At 43.2% G+C, this 26,441-nt stretch overlaps 1 protein-coding gene across 4 annotated transcripts in view; it reads left to right on the top strand.

Annotated features, from left to right (window-relative positions):
• Positions 1-9,591, top strand: part of LOC128687047 (multidrug resistance-associated protein 1-like) — a 95,258-nt gene extending 85,667 nt beyond the window's left edge. For all 4 annotated transcript variants that reach the window (XM_070082528.1, XM_070082526.1, XM_070082530.1 and 1 more), the window contains exons 30-32: positions 1,957-2,123; positions 3,820-4,014; positions 5,667-9,591. In XM_070082528.1, coding sequence (XP_069938629.1) covers positions 1,957-2,123; positions 3,820-4,014; positions 5,667-5,778 — 474 coding nt within the window. In that variant the 3' untranslated portion in view covers positions 5,779-9,591. The remainder of the gene's footprint in view (positions 1-1,956; positions 2,124-3,819; positions 4,015-5,666) is intronic.
• The last annotated feature ends 16,850 nt before the right edge of the window (positions 9,592-26,441 follow it).

Consider the following 26,441-nt stretch of genomic DNA (forward strand, 5'->3'; position numbering starts at 1 on the left):
ATGAGAGGACTTGCAATTCTGATATTGTTTTACCACTGAACCACTTTTATTAGCTCAGCAAAGTCATCATATTACAGTAGATCCAAATAAGTAATCAGTTTCATATACAGTAGCCATAAATTACAGTGGACCCCCACCTAATGAACGCATCGCATAATGTTAAATCTGCCTTACGAAGCATTTGAACGCAAAAGTTTTGCACCGCCTAACGATAAAAAACTCTCATAACGTGATTCGTCCGGGACGCGTCCCACGTGTGGGGCCTCAGTCAGTGTTTACAAGCCAGCCAGTGCGGTCGCATCTACACATACATTTGGTACATTTCACGTTATCCCAGTGTTTTTAGTGCTTGTAACTGCAAAATAAGTCACCATGGACATCAAGAATGCTTCTAGTGCTATCCCTGTGGTAAAAAGGCCCAGAATTAGTATGGAATTGAAAAAAGAGATGAAGGAAATGTGTGCAAAGCGGGTTGAAATGCAAACCTTTATAGATGAAAATCACCCTAACAGTTATTGCAAGCCGTGCTGGTGACTATTATATTGACAATGTTGTGGCCCATTTTTGGAAAATCTTAAAGGAACGCGAGGTACAGAGCTCTATGGACAGATTTGTTGTGCAACAGTGGTCCAGTGACTCTCAAGCTGGTCCTAGTGGCATTAAAAGAAGAAGGGAAGTAACCCCAGAAAAGGACTTGAGGTAGCAAGTCCTAATGGAAGGGGTTTCCCCTTCTAAACAATAACAACTTCCACAATCTCCCCTCCTCCCATCCCATCAATCACCACCAGATCTTCAATAAAGATAAGTGTCATGTATTCTTAACTTAGTAGAGTAGGAATTGTGCATGTCTTCTTCAGTTTGTGTATTGAAATTAATATTTCATGTGGTAAAAATTTTTTTTTTCATACTTTGGGGTGTCAGGAACGGATTAATTTCATTTCCATTATTTCTTATGGGGAAAATTAATTCGGCTAATGATTATATCGGCTAACGATGAGCTCTCAGGAACGGATTAATATCGTTAGGCAGGGGTCCACTGTATTTGAAAACCATTTTTCTGGGAGGTGAGTGTGTTCAGATATTTGGGAGTGGACATGTCAGCAGATGGGTCTATGAAGGATGAGGTGAATCATAGAATTGACAAGAGGAAAAAGGTGAGTGGTGCACTGAGGAGTCTGTGGAGACAAAGAACTTTATCTGTGAAAGCAAAGAGAGGAATGTATGAGAGTATAGTTATACTAATGCTCTTGTATGGGTGTGAGGCATGGGTTGTGAATGTTGCAACAAGAAGGCTGGAGGCAGTGGAGATGTCATGTCTGAGGGTGATGTGTGGTGTGAATATAATGCAGAGAATCTGTAGTTTGGAAGTTAGGAGGTGTGGGATTACCGAAACTATTATCCAGAGGTCTGAGGAGGGATTATTGAGATGGTTTGGACATGTAGAGAGCATGGAACCAAATAGAATGACTTCGAGAGTGTATAAATCTGTAGTGGAGGGAAGGCGGGGTAGGGGTCGGCCTAGGAAAGGTTGGAGGGAGGGGGTAAAGGAGGTTTTGTGTGTGTGAGGGGCTTGGACTTCCAGCAAGTGTGCGTGAGCATGTTAGGAACGGATGGTTTTTAGGACTTGACAAGCTGTTGGAGTGTAAGCAAGGTAACATTTATGAAGGGATTGAGGGAAAGTGGCAAGCCGAACTTGATTCCTGGAGATGAGAAGTACAGTACCGGCACTCTGAAGGAGGGGTGTTAATGTTGCAGTTTTATAACTGTAGTGTAAGCATGCCTCTGGCAAGACAGTGATGGAGTGAATAATGATGAAAGTTTTTCTTTTTCGGGCCACCCTGCCTTGGTGGGAAACGAGCGAAGTGTTAAAAAAAAATTCTGGGAATAAATTTGCTCTACAGTGCAGTACCAGTATTTTCATGTTCTAGTAATTTAAAATGTAAACATTTATTGCAGGACCCTGTTTTGTTTAGTGGAACTTTGCGCATCAATTTGGATCCATTTGGCATGTATGATGATGCAACTGTTTGGCACGCACTTGAATTGGCTCATCTTAGTTCTTTTGTTGCTGCCCAACCTCTTGGTCTGCAAAGTGTTGTGGATGAAGGGGGATCCAACCTCAGGTAAAAGTAATACATTTATAATTTCATGATTTTAAAAGCTGAAGTTCCTCTTGGGCTAGTGTAACCCAAGACAACAGCAAAGACTATAATCAACACAACTAACTAAAAGAATATACCTATAGGTTGCCATATCTATAAAAAAAAACTTATGCTTTAACCCTTAAACTGTTAAAACATGGATCTGCAGCCATGTGGCTTACTGTTTATAGTATGACACACCTTCTGAATGTGGCATGATGTATTTTGCAGTTGAAAAGTCTTGGGTCTGAAATGTCAAAGTAACAACATCTAGTAAAAAAAAGTTCTGCTATCCCTACCAAGCCAATTGCCTTAGTTCATGCTTGGTCACCATCATGGGCATTAAGAGACAGTTTTAGATTTTTTTTTTTTTTTTAACAAGTCGGCTGTCTCCCACTGAGGCAGGGTGACCCAAAAAAGAAAGAAAATCCCCAAAAAGAAAATACTTTCATCATCATTCAACACTTTCACCACACTCACACATTATCACTGTTTTTGCAGAGGTGCTCAGAATACAACAGTTTAGAAGCATACACATATAAAGATACACAACATATCCCTCCAAATAAATAAATAAATTCTATTTTAGAATGAAGACTGAAGATTTCTCTAGCAATGAGCACTGAAAGATTTACTAGGTGTGTAGTATTTTTTGACAATGTAAGCAATATAAATTAAGGCTCTGTACAAGAAGTGGTAACACATATGACCACATGAACACTCCACTCACCTTACATGGCTATCACAAAGTGCAGTTATGTCACCCACATGGATGTACCCTTGCTCCACCCATTTAATATGTTTCTAATGTACAGTAGACTGTTGAGCAACACGATAGTTATGTATACCAAACTGATAAACATATGGGAAGAATAGTTATTTTTATTTAACCCCAAAAGGGCAACCAAATTTCTTATAGGTCTCAAAATTGTAAAAAACAATGATGTTAATAATGTAACTGAAGGTCAATCTGGTGATGTTCATCAAAGTTCCTCCAACCACATCTTTGCTAGCAGACAGAGATACTTATTGAGGGGACTAAACTTTATATGTATGCCACATATTATGACTATTGATATTTCATATTTTTTAAATGCCTTTAAGAATTGACATAAATTTACTAACAGATACAGCTCTGAGCTTCTGACATCTTTTAAAGAGATTTTAGTTCTTGTTTGGATCTACCTGAAATACCATACAAAACAATGAGCTTTTCTGAACATATGTAACCAAAGTATTTATCTATATTGCAGTCAAATGTGAGAGTACCTTCAGAAAGTAATTTATTTACTTTTATGCAATAAGTTGGTAAACCTAATCTGGTGAAATACTGTTGTATGCAGCATCCCATGTCATCTATTTTATGCCTATAGTGAGGCATGTACATGTGTGTTATAAGTTACGTTTTTGTAACATAATTCTTTAATACCCTTGATCAGACAAGAAGCATGATTTTGGATTCTTAAGTTGTCCATGTGTGGCTTGAGCTGTAACTGTATTAAACTGCTGTGCTCACCAGCTGAAATTTTAGCTTACCATAGTTATGAAAGGACAAGTCAGGATCCCTTAAGAAAAATCAAGATGAGAAATTTAGAACTTGTGTTTATACATACCTGTATATAGATTACTGTATTTTACTTCTTAAGCTCAGCATATCAACAAGCTGTATTTGTTTTAGTGTTGGTCAGCGGCAACTCGTCAGCTTGGCTCGAGCTTTGCTCCGTAAATCTCGCATTCTGGTGTTAGATGAAGCAACCGCAGCCATCGACTTGGAGACAGATGATCTGATTCAAGCTACTATCCAATCAGAGTTTTCCAATTGTACTGTCCTTACAATTGCCCATCGTCTCAACACTATCATGGATTGCGACAGGTTAGCATTTCTCCAAGCTCTTGCTGGTTTTTATTTTTATTTTAGCTGATAGAGTGTAAGTTTCTTTCCTGTCAGGCAAAATTGTTTGTATGTGGAGACCCCATTTCTACTATTAATTTCCTATATGTGATATAGGTTTGATCTAATGCAATCACCCAAAGCAAGCATTAAACACTGCAGTCTACAACAACACTACTGGTGCATACTCTTTGTTGGGCTCTGTGGCAAAGGAAGATAGCTGATGCGATTCCTGTTTGAAAAACAGGAGATAAGTCCTGATCATCAATTTACCTCCCATTTCTCAGGTGCTATGTGACATGCATGTAGTGCTTCGCTTAAATGTAATAAATTTGATTTCTAATCTTTCAAGAAACACCTGTCAAAATATTCCCGCCTCCCGTTCTACCTCTCTCATCCCCTGCCCCCTTCTTATATATATTTTGGCTCCCTTCCCTTTGCATGTGTGTGTGACCAGTTTATGGTCCAAATTGGACCAAGATATTGTCATAAGTTTGTCTCCATACAGATTATTTGTGTATTGTTACAGTCACGGCAAAAATTCTTTAATTAATCTCTTGACGGGTACTTCGATATTATGACCTACATGGGCATCTTGGTGGGACAAGTCTGGTGTTAAAGAATACAAAGAAGATAGTTTTTCTTCCTTCTTTTGGTGGCACTGGTGCTGTACATCCCTTATGTTTCTAGCACTTTCCCAGGAATCCAGTACTATATCAGTTCTAGTAATACATTTTAACTTTTTCACCATGGCTTTAATATTTTCACCTGTCATGACTTACAAATGTTAACATTTTAATTGTTTTTACACAAATGTTAACATTGTAATTTTTTTTACCTGATTTGAATAATTTTATCTTTAGTGTGACTCTGTGAACTTGTTCGTTAGAATGGTTTTTGTATTTATATACTAGTTCAGTATGATCCCTCTGGGTTTAGCACTTCCCTATGAATATAATAATAGAGAGCAATGTGTGGTGTGAATATCATGCAGAAAATGAAAAGATAGGTGAGTAGGGGTCATCCCATGAATGGTTGGTGGGAAGTGGGTTCAGGAAGCTTTGAGTTTTGGAGGCTTGAGCATCTTGTAAGCTTATGTGAGAGGACTGTTAAATAAGAGTGCATGGAGGCAAGTGGTTTTTAATGGACACGTTGTTGGGTGGTGAGCAGTTTAATTTATGAAGGAATTCAGGAAAATTAGTTAGCCAGACTTGAGTCCTAGAAATGAAGAGGGCGGTGCCTGCACTCTGGAGGGGTGGGGATGTTAGTCGGAGGGTGAATCTAATTGTGATATCAGTACTTCTGGAAAAAGCGATGCAGTGGAGTGTTGGTAAATGTATTTTCTTCTTTGGGTCACCCTGCCTTGACATGTGACAGCTGTTATGTTAAAAACTATTCATATAATGTAGTTTTGGCTTGTGTATGTATAGTTGTTTGCTTTTTTTTTTTTTTGCCAAATATGCTGAGTAACCTCACAAGTCAGAACTATGTAAATCTAACACCTTCCATATTTCTTACCTCTGATCCTACCTGTGCTATAGAAAATGAAGTTTACTTGCTGTAATGTCTTTGCAAAAAACTGTGTTCTTTTAACAAGTAATATTATGTGAAAACTTGTATGTTCTTCTCCACAGAATAATGGTGATGGACAAAGGCAAGATAGCAGAGTTTAATACACCAGCTGCATTACTGGCCAATAAAGATTCCATCTTCTATGGCATGGCAAAAGATGCTGGTCTTGCATAGATATTTGTCATTATAATGTACTTTATCTATGGCATTTTATAGCCCATGCAGGTTTTCTGCATTTTTAATAATAATATACAAAAAATTAGATTTAAAGGAAAATAACCACTTTTGAATATTAACTTTTGCATGCACACATACATATATACTGAGGCAGTAGAGAAGTTCATACCAAGAGGCAACAGAAACAATGGGAAGACCAGAGTGAGCCCATGGTTTACAAGGTGTGGAGAGGCCAAAGCTAAGTGTGCTAGAGTATGGAAAAAGTATAGAAGGCAGAGGTCCCAAGAAAATGGGGAATTTAGCTAAAGAGCCAGAAATGAATATGCACGGATAAGAATAGCCAAGCATTAATATGGGAAAGACAACATCGAAAGTCAAATCTGGCCCAAGTTGGTATACAGCCACATCAAGAGGACCAGATAATCAGGCTGAAGAAGGAGGAATGAGGAGAGCTGTTAGGGAGTGACCAGGAAGTGTGTGACAAGCTCAGCTCACAATTCAGGGAGGTATTCACAGTGGAGACACAAAGGCTTCCAGCAAACCGAGGTGGTAGGGTGCACCAGCAAATGATGGACACACTTCACACAACCGAGGTGAAGAAACTGCTAGGGAAACTAGATACCTCGAATGCAGTGGGCCCAGATAATATCTTTCCTTGGGTCCTGAGAGAGGGAGCAGGTGCAGTGTGTGCCACTAACAATAATCTTCAATAAATCTATCAAAACAGGACAACTGCCTGAGGTGTGAAACACGGCAAATGTAGTCCCAATTTTCAAGGAGACAGATAGGCTGCACTAAACTACAGACCAGTGTTGCTGACATGTATGTAAAGTTATGGAGATTATCAGAAAGAAGTGGTGGAGCACTTAGAAAGGAATGATCTCATACATAACATCCACCACAGCTTCAGGGAAGGAAAATCCTGCATCACAAACCTACTGGAGTTCTATGACAAGGTAACAGAAGACAGGAGTGAGAGAAAGGGATGGATGGACTGCATCTTCTTGGACTGTAAGAAGGCTTTCGACACAGTACCACATAAGAAACTGGTTGAAAAGCAGGAAGAACCCGTAGGAATAGGAGGGAGAGTACTGCAATTGATCAGGGAATACCTGACAGGAAGAAAACTGTGTTGGTACAAGACGAGGTGTCAGAGTGGATGCACATGTCAAGTGGGGTTCCACAAATCAGTCCTGGTCCAGTTCTCTTTCTTGTATATATGAATGACATGATGGAAGGGATAGAGTCAAAGGTGTCCCTATTCACAATGTGAAACTAATGAGAATACAAGCAGACGAGGATCAGGTAAGCCTACAAGGGGACCTGGACAGGCTGTACCCCTCGAGGGAGGCTCCTAGATGCTGGTGAGGGGTTTTTGAGCTTGGGAATTGGGTCAGTGTTCCTGTTCCCTGAATTGAGTCTGAATACCTTCCATCCCCCCCCCCCCCCCCACATGATCTGTATAATCCTACAGGTTTAGCGTTCCCCCATGATTGTAATTATAATAATGGACAGGCTGTAAGCCTGGTCCAACAAATGGCTCCTGGAGTTCAACCCCAGCAAGTGCAAAGTTATAAAGCTTGGTAAGGACAAAGGAGACCACAGATGGAGTACAGCCTAAAGGGTGAAAGGCTGCAAACCTCACTGAAGGAAAAGGATCTTGGAGTGAGCATCATACCAAGCACATCTCCTGAGGCACACATCAACCAAATAACTGATGCATCATATGGGTGCCTGGCAAACCTGAGATAGCATTTCAACATCTAAGGAGTCATTCACAACACTGTACAGAGTGTACATCTGGTCCATATTGGAGTATGCTGCACCAGTATAGAACCCACGCCTGGTCAAGCACATCAAGAAATTAAAGAAAGTGCAAAGGTTTGCAACAAGACTAGTCCCAGAGCTGAGGGGTTTGCTCTATGAGGAGAGGTTGAGGAAACTCAACCTGACAACATTGGAGGACAGGAGGGATATAATAACAACATATAAAATACTGAGAGGAATTGACAAGGTGGATAAGGACAGAGATGTGACATAGCAACAAGGGGTGACAACTGGAAATTGAAAACTTAGATGAGTCATAGGGATGTTATGAAATACTGCTTCAGTCAGAGTTGTCAAGATGTGGAACAATCTGGAGAATGATGTAGTGAAGGCAGGATTCATACATATCTTTAAAAAGATGTATGATGAAGCTCATGGAGCAGGGAGAGAGTGGACCTAGTAGCAACCAATGAAGAGGCAGGGCCAGGAGCTATGACTCAACCCCTGCAACCATAATTAGGTGAGTAATGGGTGTGTAAAGTGTATTGTATATGGTAGTGACCTACTGGTTGATGTACTGTATATGGTAGTGACCTGCTAGTTGTATTGTATATGGTGGTGACTTGCTAGTTGATGTACTGTATAGTGACATGCTAGTTGACGTACTGTATGGTGAATTGCTAGTTGTACTGTATATACTAGTGACCTGCTAGTTGATGTACCGTACATAGTAATGTGTTGCTAGTTGATGTACTGTATACAGTAGTGATCTGCTCGTTGATGTACCATATATACAGTGGACCCTCAGTTATCGGCTGTAATCCGTTCCAGAAGCTCGGCCTAAAACTGAAATGGCTGAAAACCGAAATAATATTTCCCATAGAAATTAGTGTAAATACAATTAATCCATTCCAGACAAAAATATTCACAAAAAAGTAATTTTTTTTTTACAATTAAATCGGTATTACATACCTTTATTGAAGACTAATGCTGGCTTCTGGAATGCCTGCTCCACTCCCTGCATGCCTGCTACACTCCCTGCATGTCTGCTACACTCTTTGTATGCCTGTTACACTCCCTGCATGTTTGCTACATTCCCTGCATGCCTGCTACACTTCATGCTTAAATTCTATGGTGTTTCTCACTTTCTTTACCACAGGAACTTTACTAGGAACTTTCTTTGGAGCCATGGTTGCAGTTGCACTGCAAAAAACCTACAAACAACAATGGAGAACAAGCGAAATGTTTGGATGTATGAGCAGAAGCTTCCTCATGCACTGAGAGAGACAGCCAAACTGACGTGCAAGTGGCCCCAGTGTCCAAAATGGCCGATCACCAGGAGCCGAAAAAACGGCCGATCATTGAGTTGGCCGATAACTGAGGGTCCACTATAGTAATCTGCTAGTTGATGTACCGTATATAGTAGCGATCTGCTAGTTGATGTACTGTATATAGTAGTGATCTTCTGGTTGATGTACCGTATATAGTAGCGATCTGCTAGTTGATGTACTTTAGGCTACATGCCTATACAGTATACGTATTTAACTCTTTAGCAGCAGAATCACTGGGCTCTCAGTGTATTCGAGTGTCACCTTTCAAGGGATAAGGGATGTTCCTTTTGCTGATTATGTTTCTGAAGGTACTAAAAAATAAGCAGCAAACCAGTATGGGTCATAGTGCAGAAGTGGTAGGATAGGAGTCAGAGGAGATGGGGGCTAGTGAAGGTGTAAAATTAATTTAATAATTGGTGCAATAAGTTAGTTTCGCTAAAGTAAGGGAGAGTCTACATCAAAGGCAAACCTTTCAGCAAGTAGTTAGTGTGTCAGGACACTGAAGATGTCAAAAGTGACTTGTGTGTGCTCTCTGACATACAGTCCTCTTCAAGGGGGGCTCCTTGGCGTGGTGAAGAGGCTCTTGGTCTGAGGAATTAGCCCTGTCGGTCTTCTTCCTCAGACCGAACCTAATTACCCCCCATTCTCCCTTCCCCTATCCCATCCTCCCCTTTTTCCATTCCTCCTCCTCCTCCCCACCCCTCCCTTTTGCCCTTCCTCTTTTTGGCCTTTGAGATTTCTCTCACAGGCGCGCTAGTTCCTAGGTAGGGGAAAGGACACCGGGGTCCATCCCATTCCGTTGAGGTTCTTGGTGGTGGCATAGTTTGCCGTGGAATCTGGATCGCCTGGGGATGTCCCTATCCCTCTCTGGTATCCCGGAGTAGCTTTGGGTGTCTTTCGGGCAACGGGTTATCTCTGGAAGCCACCTTTCGGATTCCGGGGGTGGTGGCCGAAGGAGGTATGCTTTGTGGCAGATATCCGGCCGCCCTCTCTTTTGTCCACCGAGGTAGCTCAGCAGATGTGAGGTTGCTATCCCGGATTGCTGGTTTACTGGCATGAAGGGTAGGGTATGGCACGGGTTCCATGCTGCATCTGCGCTACTAGCGGTGCTGAGGTCCTCTTGGGCGCGGAGGGAGATTTCCGGCCCTTTCATTCCTCCTGGGAACTATTCCTCCCCGCTCCCCCCTTTTTTTATTCTTTTTTTTATTTTTATTTTATTTTCTTTCTTTATTTTTCTTAAAAACAAAAAGCAAAGGAGTAACCTAACCATGGAGAACCCAATCCATGAACCCACTACCCCCGGGTCCCTTCTTGATACCGCACCCCATTCTGACCCTGCCTTGTGTTTAGACCACTCTTCGGACACTCCTGATGCCCCTGTACCTCTTGCTGGTGCTGTTTCCTCACCTGCTTCAGGTACCGGGGCTTCGATTGACTCCTTCGATTTGTCTGAACTCCGCTCTCCTTTGACTATGCTTCCGGCTTCTCCCTCTACGGTACGGCAATTTTTGAATCGCCCGCCCATTTCACGCCGGACCAACTCCGGTCCTACTCCTAAACGCCAACGTCAATCTCCTGATGATGCTCCTTCGTTACCTTCCCATTCTACTCGGAAAAGACCGACACGTCAAGCACTCCCTCTCCACGCTCAGTTTCGGACCACACAATGGACTAAATTCTTTACTTTAAGACCGACTTCTTCTTCTGCCTACCTTTCTGACCATAGTATTGGCAAAGCGTTCCTGCATCATGTTGGTAGAGATATTTCATTTCATGCTCTCAAGAGTGGTACGAGCATCATCACTGTCCAGAATGCTACCCAAGCTCATGATCTTTCTCTCCTTTCGAATATCGACACTACTCCTATCACTATTGAAAAACATCTTTCTCTCAATTCTTGTAGTGGTACTGTCATTTTGCCCCATACCATAGTCCAACAGAATTTCCAGTCATGTGGCAATGACATTCTTGAACAGCTGGAACTCCAGGATCTCCCAATCCTCAAAGTAGACACTTGTGTCCTTCCTGCCCGGGGGCGGAGACGTTACCCTTGCAATGTGGCTCGTTTAACTTTTGACAGCCGAGAACTCCCGTCCTCTGTATATGTCACGGGACATTGGTTACAAGTTCGAAAGGTGATACCTACACCGCAACAATGTAGAAATTGCTGGCGTTTTGGCCACCCAGCGAAATATTGCAGATCTATGGCCGAATGCCCAGTCTGTGGTGCCGACGACCATTCTAATACATCTTGCAGTCAACCTCCATCTTGCCTTAATTGTAATGAAGCTCACCCTTCATACTCCCGCCGTTGCCAGGTCTACTTAAATGAACGTGAAATCTGTTGCCTCAAACAGGCAGAAGGTCTCCCTTATGCTATGGCAGTTACTCATCTCCGCCTCCAAGGGAGACTACCCCGTGTTTCTTATTCTCGTGTTTCCAAACATCCCCCTACTTCTGGGGTCCCATCTTCTGCAGCCTCCTCTGTTGTTACCCCTCCCATAGCCACTCCGGCATTTAATCCTTTTGCTGTCCTTGGCTCTGACATCCCGACTACAACTCAGTCTGTTCTCACATCTTCGCGTCCTTCCTCACAAGCCCCAGTATCGACAAGACCTCGTACAACACCTAATACCAATCGCCCCTCTACTTCTCAGAAGTCCAAAAAATCCACATTGCTCAAATCTTCTTTGCCCCTTCCTTCCCTTCTTCCACCTCCACTTTACCTTTCCAGTCTCTGTACCTAGTTCTTCCCCTCTCTCTGGCTCTATTACAAGTGTGGAGATTCACCCTCCTCCTCGTACTATGCCTTCCACCCCCATCCCCTCCCAAGTTTCTCCCTCTTCTGCCACCTCCCAGGTTTCTGCCTCTTCTGTCCCCCCCCCCCCACACTTCATCTCCAGTCCCTTACACTCTTCCCTTCCCCTCTACTTTGGTACAGTCCATTACTGTCCCAATCTTTACTCACCCTCCTCCTTCTACCTCCAATATGGTCTCCCATACATCTTTGAATTCAGAAACACTTGAAGCCATTTCCGAATATATTGCAGAGACTAAACCTTCAATGGACACTGATTCACTTCCTGTTCCTTCTCTTCCCTCTCCTCCATCTTCACAACCCCATTCTTCGCAACGCTCCATTCCTTCGCTGCTTGAACGTCTTCCAATGCCACCACACGTTGACTTTTCTAACCCCTCTAGTCCGTAGGTGCCTTTACCTACAGATTCCTTGTATTTTCTTCATCGCCAATCATGGCCTATTTACAGTGGAATATACGCGGCCTCAGGGGTAATCGGGGTGAGCTTCAGATGTTGCTTTCCAGGTTTTCCCCTGTTGGTGCTTGCTTACAAGAACCAAAATTACACTCGGCTGTTTTCCAACCTATCTCAGGCTATAATTTATTGTATTCTTCGGATCCTTTCTCAGATGGGACCTTTAATGAAAGTGCCCTTCTTCTACGCAATGATATTCCGTACTGTCAACTATTTGTCCATACCTTGCTGCATTACACTGCAGCCCGTATCCACTTGAATAAGTGGTTTACAATATGTTCTTTATATCTCTCTCCTTCTCGAGCATTTTCTATCCCAGACTTTGCCTTTTTTGTTTCATCCTTACCACAACCACTTCTGTTACTTGGTGATTTTAATGCCCACCATTTCCTCTGGGGGAAGTCTCATTGTGACTCACATGGCATCCAGTTGGAGGCTTTTCTCGCCTCTCACCCCCTCCATGTTTTAAATACGAGTACTCCCACCCATTTTGATCCTCGTACTCATACTCTCTCTTACATCGATCTATCAGTCTGCTCTTCCTCCACTGCACTAGACTTCACCTGGTCTGTTCTACCGGACTTACATGACAGCGATCATTTTCCAATCATTCTTACTTCTTCCTATTCACCACCTTTCCGTAGCCCTCGCTGGCAATTTGATCGGGCAAATTGGGATCTTTACTCACACCTCACTGCTTTTAGTGAGGTTCCTTCTTCATCCTCCATTGATGAGCTCCTACACATCTTCTCGACGTCAGTTTATACCGCAGCTTCTCATTCTATACCCCAAACCTCAGGCAGGCATTCTCAGAAGTGCGTGCCTTGGTGGTCTCCTGCTTGTGCTCGTGCAGTACGTTTGAAACGTGCTGCATGGGGCAGGTACCGGTACAATAGAACCGCTGAGAGACTTCTTGATTTTAAGCAGAAGCGTGCGATCGCTCACCGTGTCATCCGTGAAGCTAAACGCACTTGTTGGCGAGACTATGTTTCCACCATCACCTCTGCTTCTTCTATGATGGCAGTCTTGAAAAAAGTGAGGAAATTGAGTGGTAAATACTCTCCTGACCCGGCTCCTGTTCTACGGGTCGCTGGTGTTGATGTAGCAAACCCTCTCGACGTTGCCATTGAACTTGGCACACATCTGGTCCGTATTTCCCGAGGGCTCCATCTATGCCCCTCGTTTCTTTCCTCAAAGTCTGCCAGAGAGTTAGTACCCTTGGACTTTTCTTCTCTCAGAGAAGAACAGTATAATGTGCCTTTTACACTTCAAGAACTGGAGGCAACGCTCTCAGCTTGCCGATCATCGGCAGCTGGGCCTGACGACATTCATATTCGTATGTTACAACATTTACATCGGTCAGCCCTTGTAGTCCTCTTACACCTCTTCAATCTTATTTGGGCACAAGGAGTTCTTCCCCAGCTGTGGAAATCTGCCATTGTTCTCCCTTTCCGCAAACCGGGTACTACAGGACATGATGCCTCCCACTATCGCCCCATCGCTCTTACTAGTGCAGTTTGCAAAGTGATGGAACGTCTCGTAAATCGACGTTTAATGTGGTATTTAGAGACACACAACAGTCTCTCCGCTAGTCAATATGGCTTTCGTAAGGGTCGTTCTACCATAGACCCCTTACTACGCTTGGATACGTATGTTCGTAATGCCTTTGCGAATAATCACTCAGTTATTGCCATATTTTTTGACCTTGAGAAGGCATATGACACAACTTGGAGGTATAATATTTTGGCCCAGGCCCATTCCTTAGGCCTCCGAGGCAATCTACCATCCTTCCTTAAGAACTTTTTAACTGACAGACATTTCCGTGTTCGAGTCAATAATGTTCTTTCCCCGGACTTCGTCCAAGCTGAAGGTGTCCCTCAGGGATGTGTTCTAAGCACAACACTTTTTCTCCTTGCTATAAATGATTTGGCCTCTGTTCTTCCACCCAATATTTGGTCATCACTCTATGTTGATGACTTCGCTATTGCTTGTGCAGGCGCTGACTGTCATCTTATTGCAGTTTCTCTCCAGCATGCGGTCGACCGTGTTTCCACTTGGGCCACCACGCATGGGTTTAAATTTTCAAGTACCAAAACTCACCAAATTACTTTCACTAGACGCTCTGTTATCTCCGATCATCCTTTGTATCTCTATGGCTCCCGTATCCCCGAACATGATACAGTCAGGTTTCTAGGCCTTCTCTTTGACCGTAGGTTATCCTGGAAACCTCACATTACCTCTCTGAAGGCAACTTGTCACAGCCGGCTAAACCTTCTTAAAACCCTTGCTCATCTTTCCTGGGGAGCTGATCGTCGAACTCTGCTTCGCCTACATTCCGCCCTCGTTTTATCGAAACTCGATTATGGTGACCAGATTTATTCCGCGGCCTCTCCTGCTACTCTCTCTAGCCTTAACTCTATCCATCACCAAGGATTACGTTTGTGCCTTGGTGCTTTTCGCTCTTCCCCTGTTGAGAGCCTCTATGCAGAAGCGAATGTTCCATCCTTGTCTGATCGCCGTGATGCCCATTGCCTTCGCTACTATGTACGCTCTCACGATCTACACAACCCTTCCATTTATAGAATGGTCACCGATATTAGTAGACATTCTTTATTCGTTCGCCGCCCCACTTTGCTCCGTCCCTTTTCTCTTCGCCTACATTCACTCATCTTCCCTTCAGTTACCACCTTTATATGTTCATGTAGCATCTCACTTTTCCCTACCCCGCTGGGAAGTTCCAGCTGTTCGGGTCTGTTCTTTCTCACTCCCTTGCTCGAAAGCTCAACTGCCTACGGTGGCTTCCCGCTCTCTTTTTCTTGATCACTTCCACTCCCATTCTCATGCCACCGCTGTGTACACAGATGGCTCTAAGTCTTCAGACGGAGTCGGATTCGCAGCAGTGTTTCCGGACAGCGTCGTGCGGGGGCCATTTACTATCTTCAGCTAGCATTTTTACTGCTGAACTGTATGCCATTCTTGCAGCACTTATTCGTATCGCATCTATGCCTGTGTCATCATTTGTAGTAGTCTCAGACTCCCTTAGTACTCTACAGGCTATACGAAAATTTGATACATCTCATCCCCTAGTTCTCTGTATCCAACTTCGGCTATGCCGAATCTCTACCAAACATAAAGACATTGTTTTTTGTTGGGTCCCTGGTCATGTCGACGTACAGAGCAATGAACAGGCAGACACTGCTGCGCGGTCAGCAGTACATGACCTACCAATTTCCTATAGAGGTGTTCCATTTCTGGACTATTTTGCTGCAATAGCTACCCACCTTCACACCCGTTGGCAACAATGTTGGTCAACTCTGCTCGGTAACAAACTTCATTTTATTAAACCGAGCATAGGTTACTAGCCGTCTTCTTGTCATCAGTGCCGAGGTTGGGAGACAACTCTCTCCCGCCTTTGCATTGGCCACACTTGTCTTACTCATGGGTATCTCATGGAGAGGCACCCTGTTCCTCTCTGTGAGCAGTGTCAAGTTCCAGTATCGATTAGCCACATTCTGTTAGACTGCCCTCTCTATCAACGAGCACGCAGAATTTACCTCCAATGTCATCTTCGTTCTACTACTCTCTCTTTACCTTCCCTTCTTGCTGATGGACCCTCCTTTAATCCTGACTCTCTCATTGACTTCTTGACATTATTATTATTATAATCAAAAAGAAGCGCTAAGCCACAAGGACTATACAGCGCTGCAGGGCAGGAAGGAAGCGAGGGCATCAGGTGGCAAAAGGGAGATGGATGAGTAATAGGTTACGGATAACAGCGGGGCAGTGGATGGTGAAAGGGTAAAGGGCAGCAAGAGACTGAACTAGAAAGGGCTGAGGGGAGTGCGAAAAGTATCATCAGAGTTTGTGGAGTAAATCAGTCGTTGTCAAGAAGTCAATGAGAGAGTCAGGATTAAAGGAGGGTCCATCAGCAAGAAGGGAAGGTAAAGAGAGAGTAGTAGAACGAAGACGACGTTGGAGGTAAATTCTGCGTGCTCGTTGATAGAGAGGGCAGTCTAACAGAATGTGGCTAATCGATACTGGAACTTGACACTGCTCACAGAGAGGAACAGGGTGCCTCTCCATGAGATACCCATGAGTAAGACGAGTGTGACCAATGCGAAGGCGAGAGAGAGTGGTCTCCCAACCTCGGCACTGATGACAAGAAGACGGCCAGTAACCTATGCTCGGTTTAATAGAATGAAGTTTGTTACCGAGCAGAGTTGACAAACGTTGTTGCCAACGGGTGCGAAGGTGGGTAGCTATTGCAGCAAAATAGTCCAGAAATGGAACACCTTGATAGGAAATTGGTAGGTCATGTACTGCTGACCGCGCAGCAGTGTCTGCCTGTTCATTGCCCTGTACGTCGACATGACCAGGGACCCAACAAAAAACAATATCTTTATGTTTGGTAGAGATACGGCGTAGCCAAAGTTGGATATGGAGAACTAGGGGATGAGATGTATCAAATTTTCGTATAGCCTGTAGAGCACTAAGGGAGTCTGAGACTACTACAAATGACGACACAGGCATAGATGCGATACGAATAAGTGCTGCAAGAATGGCATACAGTTCAGCAGTAAAAATGCTAGCTGAGGATAGTAAATGTCCCCGCACAACGCTGTCCGGAAACACTGCTGCGAATCCGACGCCGTCTGAAGACTTAGAGCCATCTGTGTACACAGCGGTGGCATGAGAATGGGAGTGGAAGTGATCAAGAAAAAGAGAGCGGGAAGCCACCGTAGGCAGTTGAGCTTTCGAGCAAGGGAGTGAGAAAGAACAGACCCGAACAGCTGGAACTTCCCAGGGGGGTAGGGAAAAGTGAGATGCTACATGAACATATAAAGGTGGTAACTGAAGGGAAGACAAGAGTGAATGTAGGCGAAGAGAAAAGGGACGGAGCAAACAGGGGCGGCGAACGAATAAAAAATGTCTACTAATATCGGTGACCATTCTATAAATGGAAGGATTGTGTAGATCGTGAGAGCGTACATAGTAGCGAAGGCAATGGGCATCACGGCGATCAGACAAGGATGGAACATTCGCTTCTGTATAGAGGCTCTCAACAGGGGAAGAGCGAAAAGCACCAAGGCACAAACGTAATCCTTGGTGATGGATAGAGTTAAGGCTAGAGAGAGTAGCAGGAGAGGCCACGGAATAAATCTGGTCACCATAATCGAGTTTCGATAAAACGAGGGCTGAATGTAGGCGAAGCAGAGTTCGACGATCAGCTCCCCAGGAAAGATGAGCAAGGGTTTTAAGAAGGTTTAGCCGGCTGTGACAAGTTGCCTTCAGAGAGGTTATGTGAGGTTTCCAGGATAACCGACGGTCAAAGAGAAGGCCTAAAAACCTGACTGTATCACGTTCGGGGATACGGGAGCCATAGAGATACAAAGGATGATCGGAGATAACAGAGCGTCTAGTGAAAGTAATTTGGTGAGTTTTGGTACTTGAAAATTTAAACCCATGCGTGGTGGCCCAAGTGGAAACACAGTCGACCGCATGCTGGAGAGAAACTGCAATAAGATGACAGTCAGCGCCTGCACAAGCAATAGCGAAGTCATCAACATAGAGTGATGACCAAATATTGGGTGGAAGAACAGAGGCCAAATCATTTATAGCAAGGAGAAAAAGTGTTGTGCTTAGAACACATCCCTGAGGGACACCTTCAGCTTGGACGAAGTCCGGGGAAAGAACATTATTGACTCGAACACGGAAATGTCTGTCAGTTAAAAAGTTCTTAAGGAAGGATGGTAGATTGCCTCGGAGGCCTAAGGAATGGGCCTGGGCCAAAATATTATACCTCCAAGTTGTGTCATATGCCTTCTCAAGGTCAAAAAATATGGCAATAACTGAGTGATTATTCGCAAAGGCATTACGAACATACGTATCCAAGCGTAGTAAGGGGTCTATGGTAGAACGACCCTTACGAAAGCCATATTGACTAGCGGAGAGACTGTTGTGCGTCTCTAAATACCACATTAAGCGTCGATTTACGAGACGTTCCATCACTTTGCAAACTGCACTAGTAAGAGCGATGGGGCGATAGTGGGAGGCATCATGTCCTGTAGTACCCGGTTTGCGGAAAGGGAGAACAATGGCAGATTTCCACAGCTGGGGAAGAACTCCTTGTGCCCAAATAAGATTGAAGAGGTGTAAGAGGACTACAAGGGCTGACCGATGTAAATGTTGTAACATACGAATATGAATGTCGTCAGGCCCAGCTGCCGATGATCGGCAAGCTGAGAGCGTTGCCTCCAGTTCTTGAAGTGTAAAAGGCACATTATACTGTTCTTCTCTGAGAGAAGAAAAGTCCAAGGGTACTAACTCTCTGGCAGACTTTGAGGAAAGAAACGAGGGGCATAGATGGAGCCCTCGGGAAATATGGACCAGATGTGTGCCAAGTTCAATAGCAACGTCGAGAGGGTTTGCTACATCAACACTAGCGACCCGTAGAACAGGAGCTGGGTCAGGAGAGTATTTACCACTCAATTTCCTCACTTTTTTCCAGACTGCACTCATAGAAGAAGCAGAGGTGATGGTGGAAACATAGTCTCGCCAACAAATGCGTTTAGCTTCACGGATGACACGGCGAGCGATCGCACGCTTCTGCTTAAAATCAAGAAGTCTCTCAGCGGTTCTATTGTACCGGTACCTGCCCCATGCAGCACGTTTCAAACGTACTGCACGAGCACAAGCAGGAGACCACCAAGGCACGCACTTCTGAGAATGCCTGCCTGAGGTTTGGGGTATAGAATGAGAAGCTGCGGTATAAACTGACGTCGAGAAGATGTGTAGGAGCTCATCAATGGAGGATGAAGAAGGAACCTCACTAAAAGCAGTGAGGTGTGAGTAAAGATCCCAATTTGCCCGGTCAAATTGCCAGCGAGGGCTACGGAAAGGTGGTGAATAGGAAGGAGAAGTAAGAATGATCGGAAAATGATCGCTGTCATGTAAGTCTGGTAGAACAGACCAGGTGAAGTCTAGTGCAGTGGAGGAAGAGCAGACTGATAGATCGATGCAAGAGAGAGTATGAGTACGAGGATCAAAATGGGTGGGAGTACCCGTATTTAAAACATGGAGGGGGTGAGAGGCGAGAAAAGCCTCCAACTTAATGCCACGTGAGTCACAATAAGACCCCCCCCCCAGAGGAAATGGTGGGCATTAAAATCACCAAGTAACAGAAGTGGTGGTGGTAAGGATGAAACAAAAAAGGCAAAGTCTGGGATAGAAAATGCTCGAGAAGGAGAGAGATATAAAGAACATATTGTAAACCACTTATTCAAGTGGATACGGGCTGCAGTGTAATGCAGCGAGGTATGGACAAATAGTTGACAGTACGGAATATCATTGCGTAGAAGAAGGGCACTTTCATTAAAGGTCCCATCTGAGAAAGGATCCGAAGAATACAATAAATTATAGCCTGAGATAGGTTGGAAAACAGCCGAGTGTAATTTTGGTTCTTGTAAGCAAGCACCAACAGGGGAAAACCTGGAAAGCAACATCTGAAGCTCACCCCGATTACCCCTGAGGCCGCGGATATTCCACTGTAAATAGGCCATGATTGGCGATGAAGAAAATATCAGGAATCTGTAGGTAAAGGCACCTACGGACTAGAGGGGTTAGAAAAGTCAATGTGTGGTGGCATTGGAAGACGTTCAAGTAGCGAAGGAACGGAGCGTTGCGAAGAATGGGGTTGTGAAGATGGAGGAGAGGGAAGAGAAGGAACAGGAAGTGAATCAGTGTCCATTGAAGGTTTAGTCTCTGCAATATATTCGGAAATGGCTTCAAGTGTTTCTGAATTCAAAGATGTATGGGAGACCATATTGGAGATAGAAGGAAGAGGGTGAGTAAAGATTGGGACAGTAATGGACTGTACCAAAGTAGAGGGGGAGGGAAGAGTGTAAGGGACTGGAGATGAAGTGTGGGGGGGGACAGAAGAGGCAGAAACCTGGGAGGTGGTAGAAGAGGGAGAAACTTGGGAGGGGACGGGGGTGGAAGGCATAGTACGAGGAGGAGGGTGAATCTCCACACTTGTAATAGAGCCAGAGAGAGGGGAAGAACTAGGTACAGAGACTGGAAAGGTAAAGTGTGGAGGTGGAAGAAGGGAAGGAAGGGGCAAAGAAGATTTGAGCAATGTGGATTTTTTGGACTTCTGAGAAGTAGAGGGGCGATTGGTATTAGGTGTCGTACGAGGTCTTGTCGATACTGGGGCTTGTGAGGAAGGACGCGAAGATGTGAGAACAGACTGAGTTGTAGTCGGGACGTCAGAGCCAAGGACAGCAAAAGGATTAGATGCCGTAGTGGCTTTGGGAGGGGTAACAACAGAGGAGGCTGCAGAAGATGGGACCCCAGAAGTGGGGGGATGTTTGGAAACACGAGAATAAGAAACACGGGGTAGTCTCCCTTGGAGGCGGAGATGAGTAACTGCCATAGCATAAGGGAGACCTTCTGCCTCTTTGAGGCAACGGATTTCACGTTCATTTAAGTAGACCTGGCAACGGCGGGAGTACGAAGGGTGAGCTTCATTACAATTAAGGCAAGATGGAGGTTGACTGCAAGATGTATTAGAATGGTCGTCGGCACCACAGACTGGGCATTCGGCCATAGATCTGCAATATTTCGCTGGGTGACCAAAACGCCAGCAATTTCTACATTGTTGTGGTGTAGGTATCACCTTTCGAACTTGTAACCGATGTCCCGCGACATATACAGAGGACAGGAGTTCTCGGCTGTCAAAAGTTAAACGAGCCACATTGCAAGGGTAACGTCTCCGCCCCCGGGCAGGAAGGACATAAGTGTCTACTTTGAGGATTGGGAGATCCTGGAGTTCCAGCTGTTCAAAAATGTCATTGCCACATGACTGGAAATTCTGTTGGACTATGGTATGGGGCAGAATGACAGTACCACTACAAGAATTGAGAGAAAGATGTTTTTCAATAGTGATAGGAGTAGTATCGATATTCGAAAGGAGAGAAAGATCATGAGCTTGGGTAGCATTCTGGACAGTGACGATGCGCGTACCGCTCTTGAGAGCATGAAATGAAATATCTCTGCCAACATGACGCAGGAGCGCTTTGCCAATACTATGGTCAGAAAGGTAGGCAGAAGAAGAAGTCGGTCTTAAAGCAAAGAATTTAGTCCATTGTGTGGTCCAAAACTGAGCATGGAGAGGGAGTGCTTGACGTGTCGGTCTTTTCCGAGTAGAATGGGAAGGTAACGAAGGAGCATCATCAGGAGATTGATGTTGGTGTTTAGGAGTAGGACCGGAGTTGGTCCGGCGTGAAATGGGCGGGCGATTCAAAAATTGCCGTACCGTGGAGGGAGAAGCCGGAAGCATAGTCAAAGGAGAGCGGAGTTCAGACAAATCGAAGGAGTCAGTCGAAGACCCGGTACCTGAAGCGTGTGAGGAAACAGCACCAGCAAGAGGTACAGGGGCATCAGGAGTGTCCGAAGAGTGGTCTAAACACAAGGCAGGGTCAGAATGGGGTGCGGTATCAAGAAGGGGCCCGGGGGTAGTGGGTTCATGGACTAGGGCTGCCATGGTTAGGTTACTCCTTTGCTTTTTGTTTTTAAGAAAAAAAAGAAAGAAGAAAAGAAAATAAAAATAAAAAAAAGAATAAAAAAAGGGGGGAGCGGGAAGAATAGTTCCCAGGAGGAATGAAAGGGCCGGAAATCTCCCTCCGCACTCAAGAGGACCTCAACACCGCTAGTAGCGCAGATGCAGCATGGAACCCGTGCCATACCCTACCCTTCATGCCAGTAAACCAGCAATCCGGGATAGCAACCTCACATCTGCCGAGCTACCTCGGTGGACAAAAGAGAGGGCGGCCGGATATCCGCCACAAAGCATACCTCCTTCGGCCACCACCCCCGGAATCCGAAAGGTGGCTTCCAGAGATACACCCGTCGCCCGAAAGACACCCAAAGCTACTCCGGGATACCGGAGAGGGATCGGGACATCCCCAGGCAATCCAGATTCCACAGCAAACTACGCCACCGCCAAGAACCTCAACGGAATGGGATGGACCCCGGTGTCCTTTCCCCTACCTAGGAACTAGCGCGCCTGTGGGAGAAATCCCAAAGGCCAAAAAGAGGAAGGGCAAAAGGGAGGGGTGAGGAGGAGGAGGAGGAATGGAAAAATGAGAGAATGGGGAGGATGGGATAGGGGAGGGGAGAATGGGGGGTAATTAGGTTCGGTCTGAGGAAGAAGACCGACAGGGCTAATTCCTCAGACCAAGAGCCTCTTCACCACGCCAAGGAGCCCCCCTTGAAGAGGTGACTTCTTGACAACGACTGATTTACTCCACAAACTCTGATGATACTTTTTGCACTCCCCTCAGCCCTTTCTAGTTCAGTCTCTTGCTGCCCTTTACCCTTTCACCATCCACTACCCCGCTGTTATCCGTAACCTATTACTCATCCATCTCCCTTTTGCCACCTGATGCCCTCGCTTCCTTCCTGCCCTGCAGCGCTGTATAGTCCTTGTGGCTTAGCGCTTCTTTTTGATTATAATAATAATAATAATCTGATATACAGTAATCAATACTGTATATCAAAGATCACTGTTCTATGGTGAAGTGTTAAGAGCTACCTGGCAATCCTCTCAAAGAGGTGCCAGGCATCTTTCCACATAATGTCCATATGTGGCTGATTTATGAGAGTGCAGTTTCCCATGCGCAACAATGATGGTAAGAAGCTCTGTTGCAGTTAGATGGAAAACAATTAATTATCCTCGTATTCAGACCAGCACAGTTACCAGCAGTTTCAGTGTTTTTGGGACAAGACTGGAAAATAATCAAGAGACACTCCTGTGGGAGTGTGACAGATTGTGTATAGTGGCTCAAGTTGCTGGGTCTAAATACCTAGTAATTTAAAAATCTAGCACAAACTAGGATAGGGATTTTTATTTCTTTTTTTAATTAAAATGTTGTCTCCTAATGCAGGATGACTCAAAGAAGGAAATGCATTCACCACTATTCTCACTGTTGTGCCAGAAGTGTGTTGGCCACCTTCAGAATCCAACATCCCCATCCCTCCTCGAGAGTGAAGGCATTGACCTTCCTCCCCAGGACTAAATTCCAAGTAACTTTCCTTGAATCTCTTCATAAATATTACCTTTCTCACACTCCAACAGTTAATTTTGCAATTTCACTAACTCCTACCCTTACAACTTAAATCAGTCACATCTGCATTGTATAACCCATATGGGTTTGACACTCATTTTTTATTACAGTATAATATGTAATTGAAAACATTATTTAATTAAACAAAATTTTTCCTAGTACAACCAGGTATTGTATTGTAATTTTATATTAAAGTATTCTAAATAAAACTTGACAAATTATGTATTTTGTTTATTATAAATGCAATTCTGCTAAATATTTACAGGTCAATTTTCCTAAATGAATAATGTATAGAAAATTTGTACCATAAGAAATTTACAGTATATAAATAAAAAGTTTGCAATTACATGTACATTAAATGCATAAGTGATTATTTGGTCTTAAATTATACAGCAGGCATTGTAATTATTGTGATAATCAAAAAGAAGCACTAAGCCACAAGGGCCATACAGCAACAGGCATCGTAAATATGCATACCCATGACTACACCTTTTTATTTCACAGTGCTAAACCTGTAGGGATTATTCAGGCTTAATTCGGGGAATTGGAGCACAGATCCAATTCTCTTGATCAAGAGCCCCTCATCAGCATCAAGGAATCTCCCTTGAGGGGATTTTAGATGAGGAACATCCATATTTCAGTATTTTATATTTTAAAACAATAGGTTATTGTTAGCAGTCTCTTTTTCTGTGATTTCTTTGAGCATGTATATTTATGATGCCTACTGTGTATGCAGTACATTATTATAATCAGAAAGAAGCGCTAAACCACAAGGGCTATACAGCCGTATGCAGTACAAAATAATAGAATTAACCCAACACATGCAGTATTTGCCTACACTTGTTAACCCTGTATGCCCCATTTGGGTTTAGCAATTGATTTCTAAGTACAGTAGAATAATTGTCTACCTACTTTACAATAAATATGTAATCATATATTGTACTCTTGCACACACTCATTTGCTGTATAAGTTTCCAAACTATGATGTAAAGCAACTGTTGCTTGCTAGAGTTAACTTTCAATAAAAATAATTTGTTACAAAAATTGTCAGAATTATTTCTGACAGAATCTAACATCATATGGCTAAATATTTGTTGAAGTCCCTAAATAAAGTATTTATACTGATTTTAGACCCAAGACTGGTGCCTTTGTACTGGTAAGGGACTTCACCCACAGAACTGGACTCGTCCTCCCTTTCCTAAGATCCCCCCAGTGCTGTAAGACTGCTTAAGGGTTTAGCGCACTTCCCCACAAATATAATACGTAATTCCTGATTAACCCTTTCACAGTCAGGACCCCTGAAATTAAAAGTTCTGACAATGTCAGAAATTTTCAGACTACACAAAAAATTGCTTTCTTCTAAACTGGTGGTAGAGGATCTTTTTCTCAAGGTAATGACACCAAAAATACAAAATTCAATGGAAAACTTATGGAATTATTCAGGAACTAAAATTAGCAGTCTGGGTATAATTTACACAGCCTATTTTGCCCACTTTGATTCCTATTTTAAGCCAATTCCATTGCTCAGTTCAACAAAATTCTTAGCTATTTTGCTAGTGTGCCTTCTATTCTACTAACTGAGAATAAGAAATCACCCACTCAACTATCAGAACTGGCTTGTAATATGCACAGAATTTTGCCAATTTTACATAAATTTCAAAAAATTTAAATTTAAAAAGTCCAAAATAAACATTGTAGGCATTCCAGCTACTAAAGCAACATTTCATCTGTTCATTAATCACATCCCTAAGCTTATATTAAAAAAAAAAAAGTTTTACCTTATTTCTCGGATAATAAAATATAACTAAGAATGATTGGTCATGGTTGAGGGTGCCCCAATAATTGAAGCAGATCTAGTAAACCTCATAAAACTGACTGGTGAGGATAGGGAGACTTGCCCAACCTTAGGAAAATTGTCAAAATTTTCCACTAATTTCAGACTATTTCCAGTCCTGAAACCAACCATAATCATCAGTAGTATTATTTCATTCTATCAACCGATACCAAGCAACAACCAATAAAATCACAAAAACCATCCTAGAAAACACCAGTTGGTATTTTAAACCCATTATGCAGGATTTTTTTTATAACATGCACACTCACCACAGAGACTCATTCTCTCATGTCTAGGCCAAAATTTACCACTCTAAGCATACTTGAAAGTGCTGTGCTTAACCCGTAAACGGTCCAAGCGGATCTACGTTCACATGCATAGTGCTCCAAAAGTAGATCTACTTTTTTTTTTTACATATTTTCAAATATAACAAAAAAAAAAAAAGTAGATCAAAGTTTTTTTTACACGTTTTAAAATATATAAAAAAAAAAAAAAAAAAAAAAAGAGCTACTTTTTTTTACATACTATTAAATGTTAAAAAAAGTATATATACGCTTGGACCATTTACGGGTTAAAATGCTATAGATCTGCACGAATGACACTGACATTTGTAACATAGATCTATGTAAGAGTGAAAGGGTTAAAATAAAATATGCTGATTTTAGAAGTTAATCAGTAGTTGTATATGCCTTATGGACAACAATAACTGATAACTATATTTTACAATTTAAAGTTTAGAAAGTTGTACTTTTTTATCTTGTACTGAAGTCTAAAAAATCCATTAATTTTCATCCTACAAATTTGTTAACAGTAACTACATATTAAGGAAGCTTTATCTTGCATCTGAATCAAATTTTATTACCCAGTATGTAAAGCAGCTGGGATTGATGGGATAACGATAGAAATGTTAAAAGCAGGTGGGAATATAGTTTTGGAATGGTTATTTTTTTTTTTCAACAAATCGGCCATCTCCCACCGACGCAGGGTGACCCAAAAAGAAAGAAAATCCCCAAAAAGACAATACTTTCATCATTTAACACTTTCACCTCACTCATACATAATCACTGTAAAATAATGGTGTTTTTATTTAATAAATGTATGGAAGAGAGTAAGGTACCTAAGGATTGGCAGAGAGTATGCATAGTTCCTTTGTATAAAGGCAAAGGGGACAAAAGAGTGTAAAAATTATAGGGGAATAAGTCTGTTGAGTATACCTGGTAAAGTGTATGGTAGAGTTATTATTGAAAGAATTAAGAGCAAGATGGAGAGCAGGATAGCAGATGAACAAGGAGGCTTTAGGAAGGGTAGGGGGGTGTGTAGATCAAGTGTTTG

The sequence above is a fragment of the Cherax quadricarinatus genome, chromosome 7 (genome assembly GCF_038502225.1).
Source record: "Cherax quadricarinatus isolate ZL_2023a chromosome 7, ASM3850222v1, whole genome shotgun sequence".
NCBI classification, from domain to species: domain Eukaryota; kingdom Metazoa; phylum Arthropoda; class Malacostraca; order Decapoda; family Parastacidae; genus Cherax; species Cherax quadricarinatus.